General features: G+C 48.3%; 1 protein-coding gene across 1 annotated transcript; it reads left to right on the top strand.

Moving 5' to 3' along the window:
- Nucleotides 1-2,302: 2,302 nt before the first annotated feature.
- On the top strand, nucleotides 2,303-11,367 carry LOC307087509 (transforming growth factor beta-3 proprotein-like). Its single transcript, XM_079753106.1, has 7 exons — nucleotides 2,303-3,130; nucleotides 6,143-6,306; nucleotides 7,810-7,939; nucleotides 8,224-8,331; nucleotides 8,777-8,945; nucleotides 9,606-9,759; nucleotides 10,053-11,367. Exons 1-7 carry the CDS (start codon nucleotides 2,785-2,787, stop codon nucleotides 10,209-10,211), a joined length of 1,230 nt encoding a protein of 409 aa, XP_079609232.1. The 5' UTR covers nucleotides 2,303-2,784; the 3' UTR covers nucleotides 10,212-11,367.
- The last annotated feature ends 456 nt before the right edge of the window (nucleotides 11,368-11,823 follow it).

Genomic DNA, 11,823 nt, shown 5'->3' with positions numbered 1-11,823 from the left:
GTGTGTGTGTGTGTGTTTGGGGGCCAGTGTATTGCCAAGGCCAGTGTGGGAACGTCAGTGAGCTTTGCCAGAGGCTCCTGTGTGTGCGACAGGGGTCCCAAAAATAGTCCACATCTGCGGAGGGTCGAACACATAATTCACCAGTCGCTGCTTTTGGGCTCCTCAAATAGACCGGCTTTGGCCCTTGGAGTTCTGGAGGGGCCCCTCACCCAAAACCAGTAGAGGAGACGACAAACTTATGAATGGAGCGCTCTGAGAGTTCCATGGAACGCTCCGAGGGTTTCACGGAACATTCCGGAACCACTTCAGAGAACCGAACCAGAACACTCAGTCGCTAGATAGTACATTATGCTTCAAAGTGATTAGTTCCTGTATATCATGGTCGCCAGCAACAACAACACACAACAGCCACAACGGTCCACAGAAGTCCTTCGATGTTAAATATAAGTACCATCTATCAAGTATTTTCCCAGAGAACATCTGTAACCGGGAAGGATGACTGATAGTAGTCAGAAACGCGTGATGTAATGTTGACGTCCCTGCCCCATGTAGATTATCATTTTGAGATGTGGCAGAGCTAGCTGAAGCCGTAGCATGGTGAGGCAGTGAATAATGGGCAAGATAAGGGAATATCATATAAGGGTTACTCCAGCGTCGTTCGTTCACCATCAAGGCAGGATACCAACGTTAGTGGCCTTATTTGGGCATTTTACGAAGCCCGTCATATGCGTATGCGTATGTGAACACACACACAGACTCATACACACAAACACACACACACATACACACACCCACACACACACGCACACGTACACACACACACACACAAACACACACACACACACACACACACAGGGAAAGTTACTGAAATACCAGTCGCCATGTTGAGTTCTTAAAGGCATACGTCACCCAAAAATAACAACAGCCATTTTATCAATGAGTGACCCAGCATATCATTAAGGTCCCAGTGCCATCTCAGCTTGTAGTCCAGTCTCTCTGTAAAGGAAAAATAGTGTTCTGATTAGAGTGAAGTTCAAACGCTGTTTATGAGCAAAAGCCTTTAGAACATGAGTCATTTCGTTTTGCATCTTCTCGCATAACTACTGCATGCGTGTTGCGAATCCTCGAGCTGTCGGCTCTAACGATCGTTACGGGAAGGTTTGACACGATGTCAAACACACTCCGAGCCACCATTTTGGGTCTCTCTCACCGTTAGGGTAAGCATACTAATATAGAATAACTGGTCGCCTGGTCATTCTAGAATAACTGGTCAAGAAGTACCAAGATGGTGGCTTGAAATATTGGTATGGAACTTCAGATTACCTCACTGGAATCCTTCCGATTGGTCCAAATCACAACCTGTTGTCTAAGCACTACTGGCAGTACTCATGTTTTCTACCGTTTGGCTGATACAACAACTAGTCCTAAAATAGATTGGAATGGATGGGATTCTTTTGCTTTCCTTCCCCACATTCCGACCCGTGAGGGATGATCTGCTGGTACGTGGTAGATGGTCATTTAGGGCCTGATATATTAATCTAAGAACCCAGTGGCTGAGCGACCTTTGACCTGAAAGAGGCATGGGAATCGAGGGCCAGTTTATACACTGTATGGACGTATAGGCTCATTCGATGTCAAAATAATGCCAAAATGTCTCGGGAAAACTGAATTATAGCACGGATAGCTTAATGTAAATTCAAAAGGTTGGAAAAGGAAAGCAGGGGCCATGTGAATAAAGAGAGTAAAAATAGCACCGTGTCCGACCGCTAGGGGGAGCAGCGTACTGCACTGTACTTTAACGGTAAAACCCCATACCTCATAAACTGTTCGGAAGTAAATTAAGTGTCTCATATATCATTTAAAAATTATAATTAAAATATTCACAGACCCAAAAACTTTAAAATATCGATTGAGTTTGAACCTCCTTCAATGTTCAAACGTCACCTCAAATAACACCGACACAAACCTACAGAGAATAACAGTCATGAAAAAAACGTTCAGATTTTGCGGGGTATCAAGAGTTAAAAAAAACGTAACCTGACCTACAGTTTACCCCTGAAACGGCTGTAATGTCACGTTGGATGTTTGTTGCATGAGTAGTGGAACGCACAACTTTTTTTCCTCTCTCTCTCTTTTTGAGAGAATTCCACTCTTCTGGGACGTCCTGCGGTCCCTCCTCCATCCCCTGTTCCCCCCCCCCCCCCCCCCCCCCCTCCCCCCTTCCCCACCAGAGGAGCGTCAGTCCGCCCGCTGGTATAAAAACACACGCTCGGTGTCCCACAGCCCACCTCTGCAGAGTGACAGCACTCCGGACCCTCTCACTCCGAGTCAACCTCCACACTGTCACTGCCAGCCTGCTCGTTCATGAGAAAAAAACGGAAGAAACTAAAGAAAGATGTCGAAGTGCTGGACCACGTAAGAATATAGGGGCTGCTGTTCGGACGATGGAAAACCTGTTGAGGCGCACGGCAACTTTTGAATGGATATTGTGTACCGGGATATGGTATACAGGCCTGTAGGGTCTGTAGGGCTGGTGATTTCGTCTCGCCGGACTTTTGAGTTGAATAATGTCTGCAGGGCGAACGTTTAACTGGATTTCTGCTGATAACACAAAAGGGAAAACTCAAACGAAAAGCAGCAAGGTACGCGATCTCCATCCAGTCAGAGGCGTCTCGGTCACAACCCAACAACAGCGTGTCTAATTTGGCGTCCAGAATATTTTTACGCGAACCCTGAAAACCCCAACATTAAACGTGTTGGACAAAACCAAATGCAGAGAAAAAGATGCATTTGGGTAAAGCCGTTCTGTTTGTCCTGCTGCTCAACTGCGTGACGCTGAGTCTGTCCCTTTCGACCTGTGCCACGGTTGACATCGACCATGTGAAGAGGAAGAGGGTCGAGGCGATCCGGGGTCAGATCCTGAGCAAACTGAGGCTGACCAGTCCGCCCCAGTCCCTCGGACCCAGCAATGTGACCTACCAGATCCAGGCGCTTTACAACAGCACCAGGGAGCTACTAGAGGAGCTGGGCCGGAACCGCCAGCAGAGCTGTGGCCAGGACAACACGGAGACCGAGTACTACGCCAAGGAGATCTATAAGTTCAACATGGTCTCTGGACCTCCGGAGAACAGTGAGTAGTGTGGCAGCATCGCTTCCCGCCGGGTTGGTTGCGCAGCGTAATTGCGCACCAGATAGGTAGCACAGAGTGCCAAGTGCCGAAATGGTGGTAAAAATGGGGAAACATTAATGTTTCAAGCTGCACATGGTCCCTTGCTGCTGAATGTACCGCAATATAGACTATAGATCCTTGTATTCCAGACGAACAGTAATCTCTACATTTAATTTAAGTTCCTGGAAATATTGCTGATCTTTCATTTATTTATTCGCACAGTTTGTCTACAATGAGGCAACCCTATTCTGTGAGAGTCTCTCTCTCTCTCTGTCTGTCTGTCCGTCCCCCCTCCTCCGTGCGGACCTTGTCCCTCTCCCCAGATGTTCCCGTATCCGTTCCAGTTGTTAGCCTCAAATGAGAGGGACATCTGCCCGGACGGATGAGGAGAAGGGGGGGGGGGGGGGGGGGGGGGGGGGTTGTGTGTGTGTGTGTGTGTGTGTGTGTGTGTGTGTGTGTGTGTGTGTGTGTGTGTGTGGGGGTGGGGGGGGGGGGGTCTCCGAGACGGCGACTCGGAAAAGTTAACAGAGGTGGACAGGAAAATGGAGCGGAGGCAAGGGGCTCCTGATTAGGGGAAACTCCCTTCTCTCCCTTTTTCTTCTCCCTTTCTCTTAATTGTGTGTGTGCTTATAGAGGGGGGGGGGGGGAGGGGGGGGCTGGTTGATGAATATATCTCGAGTGGAGGAATGACTGCAGGGGAACATTCTGGAAAAGTGCGAGTCAACGCGCTGGCTGCTTATTTTATTGTGGTCGGGGTGAAACCGTTGAGTGAGCCGGACAATATAAACATGGTAAAATATTATTGAGGAAATACTTTCCCTCGTTTATTGCCTGCTTGGCAACGTGCGCACAGCTTCCCCTAAACCACATTATTCAATATCGCAACAGCCAACATCCCCAGTATTATCTAGTCAGTCCCCCGTTAGGGTTTACCACCGTGAACCTCATGGTTTTATCCGTTTATTTACAACGATTCTGAGATAGTTCGGTCCGCGGGACAGTATGGCCTTATTTACATTTAAATGTAAACACAAGTTAGACACTATTTTCCAAAGCATCTTAGAGAGTTTTTCCACTTTGAGCAGGTAAGGGGTGAGGTGTCTTGCCCAGGGATGGCTGAAGACTAACGGTACAGGGGTTTGAACCCGGAACCTTCCGGCTGGTTGACCCACTAGACTATGTTGCCAAAGCACAGCTGTCACCAGGCCTATAGTGCCGCCTGTTTGGCGTCGTGTTGACTACCTATTGGCTGCTCTGTGCTTTGCAGGGCAATGGTGCACTCATGCCTGCAAGGAGTCTTATTCAACAGTTAGTTACAGCATGGGAATTCATACAAGATGGCCCGACTGAGTCACACTAGAATGGTATGAATGTTACCGTGTGTGTGTGTGTGTTTGTGTGTGTGTGTGTGTGTGTGTGTGTGTGTGTGTGTGTGTGTGTGTGTGTGTGTGTGTGTGTGTGTGTGTGTGTGTGTGTGTGTGTGTGTGTGTGGACCTGGGCCAAGTCTATTGCATCACCTCCTCTCTGGACTTAAACAGGTTGTTTTGCTGTTTGTTTTCATGTTCTCTTCTGGAACATATGAGCGGAACTCATATTAAACACATGGAACATATGATGATACTGAAGTTATTTAAACTGTTCACATGCGAGTTTGGACATTTGTGTCACTGTCAAATTGGCATAGAGTAAATGACAACACTAACACCTACATCCGTACAGGGTTTTTACACACTTCAGACCACTCCCTAGTTTCTACCCCCAAACTGCCACTGGAGTTTCAAACAAGAAGGGGATTGAGTGTGAAAGATTGGGCCATGCATGGGTTTGCACCCTTTATTATTCATTTTTAAGATTTATGTTTGCATATGTTATTCTTTAATATAGAGAGGGATAGAGAGGAAGGTATGGGAGATAGAGGGATCGATGCTGGAGATCAAAACCGGGGGTCGACTGACTGGTGATCCGCGATCTGGGGGTAACTGTGAAAGCCTGATGAATCCCTGACAGGTACAACCGGAGCAGAAAACAAGATACTGGGATTGTCACTGGGTTTTGCAGTTATCACAAAGGGAATTTGTAAAACCAAATGTTATTTGTAATTGCACTCACTTGTTTGGCATTGTTTGACAGGAGAGGTGGTGGTCAGGAAGGGATAACTGGTATTGGCCGCAAACGCAACCTCATAGAATTGAAAGTATTAGAAACAACAGGTTTCAATTTATCTGTTTATTGTTATTATCATCATCGGTGTACGGTGCCATGTTTTAGTAACAGGGCACACCCTGTGATTTGTGGTACTAGATGTTGTTTCTGTGGCCAATCACGTTAAGGGTGTCATTCAGTTTGTTTTGGTCCGATTCTTATTGAAGCGTTGTGAGCTCCTTTGTTGACTATGTGCGTCCAACTCAATGACGGAGCTATTTGTTCACTCACAGACAAACTTCTCGTCAGAGCGTATCCCTCACGACCCTTTTTGTTCTAGAGTCCTAAGTTCACGTTCTCAGTGGCGCAGAATCACCGGAACACTCCATTCATCGTTTTGTTTTGTTTTTCGGAAATTGAGGAAATTGAATTACAGAACCTTTTTCTGGTTAGAAAACGTCCCTGTTGCTTCAAAACAGAATATTATATTATTATATTGTAATTGACCAGGCTCAGTCGATATTGCATCCTGTATCATACCAATCATTTATTTACTCGAAAAAGGTGGACATGTAGATCTCATGCCTCAGGCTTAAAGGAGAGTTGAAATCCAAAATAGCGTCAACATGTATGCTTCAGCTCGAAAGAGCAGCAGTTAAACTTTACGTTTTACACACAAGACCCCCCCCCCCCCAGGTGACAGACCTTTCAACAAACTAGCTCAATCTCTTATTTCCTCCCACCAAACCAAAACGAGAAGCAACCTAACAAAACAATTAATCTTCATAAAATTCTCTGACTCTTCTGTGCTGTGTTGTCCCTTCGTCACAGACGACCTTCCCTCCTGCCCCAAAGGCATCACCTCCAAAGGGTTCCGCTTCAATGTGTCCACCATGGAGAGGAACGCCACCAACCTCTTCAGGGCTGAGTTCAGGGCCCTGCGTGTCCCCAACCCCACCGCCCGGAGAAACGAACAGAGGATAGAGCTCTACCAGGTGTGTAAAGGTACCGTCTCCATGCCCTTCTACCCAGTACCTGTGATACCCCTGCTACAGTGGCATGTAGCTCAGGAGGTAGAGCGGGTTGGCTGGTAACCTCAAGGTTGCTCGTTCGATCCCCGGCTCCACAAAGCTGAGTGCTGAGGTGTCCCTTAGTAAGGCACCTAACCCTAACTGCTCCCGACGAGCTGGCTGTCACCTTGCATGGCTGACACCGCCGTCGGTGTATGAATGAATGGGGAATATCAGGCAATATTGTACAGCACTTTGGGTGGCCTCTGGCTACAAAAAAGCGCTATATAAATGCAGTCCATTTACATTTAGTCATTTTGCAGACTCTTTTATCCAAAGTGACTGCATGTGAGTGGTGTGTAATGAGGCTGAGAACCATCAGAGCATTCGATTGATCGCATCACAGGATCTAGCATGAATAAAACAACAGCTGAACAGAGGCAGATGCTTTTAAAAAGGATTTTACAACTTCTTGGCTGACGCTTCTGCATAAAAGCCGAGGTTTGGGCGGGACGTCGCTTATTTCAGGAGGGTTTGTCGCGGTGGCAACGGGAGAGCTTTGCTATAGCTAAGCAACGTACATTTCTTCTAACAGTTTGGTGGGAAGATCTTGTGTTCTTGTGTTGTGAATGTGTGAAGTTAAAGTTAAAGAGGCCCTTTTGTATCCCAGATCGTCAATTGGGGAAGATCATAAAATCAACGGTAAACGATAAGGTCACATACATTTAACACAATGGTATAAAGTGGAGAAGGAAAGGAGAACCAGATTGTGGTTCCTGGGATTGTGAGGTATCAGACTTCACATCCAGTGCAACCCAAGCCACGTTGCAGAAAGCTTTTTGGGACTCTTTAGTAAATCTGCTACCTCCTAATCAAACCACATTAAGGTTGTGAAATATATGATATGTCCATATGGTTATCATAAAGGGTCTGTGTGTACACCGAGGCTGGGAACGATTGCTTGCCGTTTATGAAGTCTGTAAAAAAAAGAAAAGTTGATGACTTCCAGTGCAGGTTCTCAGTGCAACCACTTTTCATCAACTGAAACAAAAACTATAGAGCCTCCCGCCAAGAGTGTGAATGCAGCGAGAGAGGAAGATAGTAAAAGTACATTTTTGAGTTTTGATGAAATCACACCTTATTGGCCAAAGGTATGGTCTATTGAAATGGACAGCGTTTACATAACCATCAGCGCTTCAAACCAGTGGCCACTCAAAGTGCTTTATAATATCGCCTAACATTCACCCATTCATGTAAACTTTCACATAGTGACGGCGGTGTCAGCCATGCAAGGCGACAGCCAGTGTCTTCTGAGTGACATCTCAACACTTCGAACCGGCAACCTTCTGGTTGCCAGTCAACCTGCTCTACCTCCTAAGCCACGTACCACGTTCTGGCCATGCCCGCCACACACACTTCCACTCCCCGTTTACACGGACAGCTCCGGCGCGAGCCACAATGAGTGACGGCTCCTGGTTTGTGTTTCAGATCCTTCGGCCCAATGAGCACATCGGGAAACAGCGCTACATCGGAGCCAAGAACGTCCTCACCAGAGGAACCCCGGAGTGGGTCTCCTTCGATGTCACCGAGACGGTGCGGGAGTGGCTGATGAAGAGAGGTGAGAGGTCGACTGCAAGCCACCGCCAGACACCGCACTGCCGTTGCTAGGAACATCTGCCGACTTAGTTCCTATAACCATCTTCCCGGTTGTTGCTAAATCGTCCCGTCTGGGTTTGATGAAAGTGTGGAAATTGAAGATGTTTTGCGGTTTTTCTGTGGTGCATCGAGATGAACAATAAGTACTTTTCTCCTGAGGGAGAGAAGTAGCCTTATTTGGAGATGACGATGTTGAAAATGTTGTTGAAGATGTTTTTCTTTGTGATGTGATTTGTTTCCACCAAGGAACCAACCTGGGGCTGGAGATGGGCGTGCACTGCCCCTGCCACACCTTCAACCCCAACGGTGACATCAACGACAACGTGAACGAGGTCCTGGAGGTCAAGTTCAAAGGTGAGGAGGCAGACACTCGTTTATCCTCATTCGAGGCCCGGACAAGGAACCGTCAGTGTGTGGTTCTGAGCAGAAAGATACCTTTCTGGCACTAAGTAGGTATGGCAAATGTCGGCAAACCTTTCACGGTTTGTCTGTTAAAAATGAACCACTTGAATGCATTTATACAGCCCTTTTCTGACCCGTGGCCACTCGAAAAGCTTTACAATATTGCCCCATTCATATACACAATCACACACCGACGGCGGTGTCAACCATGCAAGGCGACGGTAGCAGTTAGGGTGAGGCGTCTTGCTCAGGGACAACTCGACACTAGGAGGAGCCGGGGATCTAACTAGCAACCTTTTGTTTACCAGCCAACCCGCTCAACCTCCTGAGCCACATTCTGCCTTAAAACCTCCCACGCTAAGTCGGGGCCTCCTGACCTGAGGGTTTCTGTCCCCAGGGGCCGAAGGGGACAACGAGGAGCAGCGGCCCATGGACCCCGACCGGCCCAAGAGGCAGAAGGACCTGTACCTGCCCCACCTCATCCTCATGATGATCCCCCCCCACCGCCTGGAGAACCAGTCCCACCGCCGGCGCAAGAGAGCCCTGGACACCAACTACTGCTTCACGTAAGACAGCCGAGTGCTTACTAGCATGATTGCTACTAAAACTACTACTACTACTACCTACATCACCACTACTGCTGCTAATACTTCTACTAGTCCCCTTCCTCCTACTCCCCCTCTCCTCCTCCTGCTAAGGCTACTGCAACCACCACTACCACCACCACCACCACCACCACCACCACCACCACCACCACCACCACCACCACCACTGCTGCTACTACTATTACTACTAGCAGTGATGCCACCACCACGCCTACAAGTACTACTCCTGCTGCTATTGCTGTTGCTACTGCTACTGCAAACAAGCTACTACTACTAACAAACAGTGCATTATATGTAGACACAACGCGTAAAAGGTGTGGGACCAAAAGTAGATCTTTGTTTCGAACTGTACCGTGTCACTTTTCCACTGCAGCTATTATACTCCATAAAACAATGTCAACAATGACAAAGTTCAGTTTGGTGGCACTGTAACCACTTCCGTCTGAAAACGTCGTAATCTCTCACAAGCAGCCACTAGAGAGGATGCGGTGCGAAACAAAATAAGAGAGAAATACCCGTCACGCCAAAACCGCCAGACCTAAGAATCGGGCAAAAACAAAGGCTGGGATCCATGGCGGTAAGTGGTAGCAGTGACGGTTGGGCCTTGTGCTTCCCCCACAGCAACGTGGAGGAGAACTGCTGCGTGCGCCGGCTCTACATCGACTTCCGCCAGGACCTGGACTGGAAGTGGATCCACGAGCCCAAGGGGTACTACGCAAACTACTGCTCTGGTCCCTGTCCCTACCTGAGGAGCTCGGACACCACCCACAGCACCGTGAGTGGAGCACACACCCCAACACGCACACACGCCACCCATTGAATACGCTCGTAATGTAGGCTCTTGATGATATGATGGGTTATTCATGAAGGAGAAAGGGTGTGATAAACGCACCCTGATTCTGGGAATCATTTTAATGACAAACGGTAAGAGCTGTGGCAGTTTTGCTTCGTAGACGAAGTCAGGGCTTCAAAGTAATGGGATTAAGAACATCAATCAGGCATCTTGAATGTTTCATGTGTACATTGCTTCATGTGAGTAAACCCTCTCCCTCTCCCTCTCCCCCCCAGCTGCTCAGCCTGTACAACACCCTGAACCCCGAGGCCTCTGCCTCACCCTGCTGTGTACCCCAGGACCTGGAGCCCCTCACCATCCTGTACTACTCCGGCCGGACCCCCAAAGTGGAGCAGCTCTCCAACATGATCGTCAAGTCCTGCAAGTGCAGCTGAGGGCTGCACCGCAGTACACCACAGTAAGAATCCACGCCCAGCAGTAGTAGAAGTTAAAGTAGAAGAAGTAGTAAATGGACTGCATTTATACAGCGCTTTCTAACCAGTGGCCACTTAAAGGGCTTCACAATATTGCCCAACATTCGCCCATTCATGGACACATTCACACACCGACGGCGGAGTCAACTATTCCAGGCGACAGCCAGCTGGTCGGGAGCCGTTAGGGTGAGGTGTCTTCTTGCTCAGGGACACCTCGACACTCTAGGAGAAGCCGGGGGACCGAACTAGCAACCCTCCGGTTACAAGCCAACCCGCTCTACCTCCTGAGCCACATGCCTCCCTAGCAGTTGTAGTTGTAGTATCAGTAGTAGTATCAGAAGTAGAAGTAGTAGTAGTAGTAGTAGTAGTATCGCATTGACTCTACCCACGTCCTTTCGCCCAATGGCCCGTCGCCGAGAGACGGGAAGGAAAAATAATCGACGAAAACAAACCCAACCCCTCCCTCCTGTGTCTTTCTGTTTGTTGCTCCGATGGACTCTGTTGTTGTTGTTGTTGTTGTTGTTGTTGTTGTGGTTGTAAGCCCATGTGGCTTCAGTTTGAACACCACTCTGAGGAACCCCTGCTGTAGCTAAAGATGTTGCAGGAGGTCTTGCTGAAAAGCCTCTTGACTTTCTTTGGTTTCATCATTATTATGTCACTCCATTTGGACGATTCTAGCTGTTGGATAACAGAGGACTTAATCCTAGGGAGTTACACAATAGGGTAGATGAATGGAAGTGGCGGGTGGGGGTTGGGCTGGGGGATGGGGGTGGGGGGCTTTTAATAGTATCGGTGACAGTTGGGATATTCTTTTTCCACAATTACGGCTGTAATTTTCCATCTGCCTGCGAGTCTCCCACAAATAGTGTAGGCCCTGGGTTGCGCTGCCTGAGCCTGGAGAAAAGATTGAGTCTTTCCCCAGGCCTGGGAAACAGCCCCATGTTCTTCGTCACCAAGTACACTATAGGCTGCCGGTCGCACGCAACGTCAGACGTTCGGTTTAAATGCTGTACGTCTCAAATCCTTTTTTTCCCCTTTTGCAAAAAAGCAAACGGTGGGCATTATCTTCAGACACGAGAGAGCGAGCGAGAGAGAGAGACTCTGCTGCTTTATCCAAAAGCCATAGCTGTGGTCAGGGGGAAAATCGGGGGGAGTGGGATGGGAGGGGGAGGGAAGGGGGGAGGGTTAGGGTGGGGGGGGGGGAGGATTGCTCTGAGTGCCTGTTGGATTTGCAATGGAAAGTCAATGAGCTAAAGTAGGAGCCAACTGTATATTTTTTGTGTTGTTTTTTTTTTTTGCTGGAGGAGGCCGGTCAGAAATGACCCTTCTGTTGTTGTTTTCGTTTAAGTGGTTGATGTTGTTGTTGCATCTAAAAGAAGGGATGGAAGTGGAGATAAGGACCACAGGAAGCTGGATGGGCGATGGACAGAAGCCATGACGATGAGGGGGGACACGCCATTCACTGAGGCGCTCGCTCGCCCCTGATTGGACCTCGCTGTTCTCTGTGGGACGGCAAACACGATATGCTGGAAAATGTTACGCAACCCATCTTTTCACGAGACTTTTGTACTCT

The sequence above is a fragment of the Pollachius pollachius genome (genome assembly GCF_949987615.1).
Source record: "Pollachius pollachius genome assembly, chromosome: 16".
NCBI classification, from domain to species: domain Eukaryota; kingdom Metazoa; phylum Chordata; class Actinopteri; order Gadiformes; family Gadidae; genus Pollachius; species Pollachius pollachius.
The sequence above is the reverse complement of the archived record's forward strand: the minus strand, read 5'-3'. Positions and strand labels throughout refer to the sequence as shown.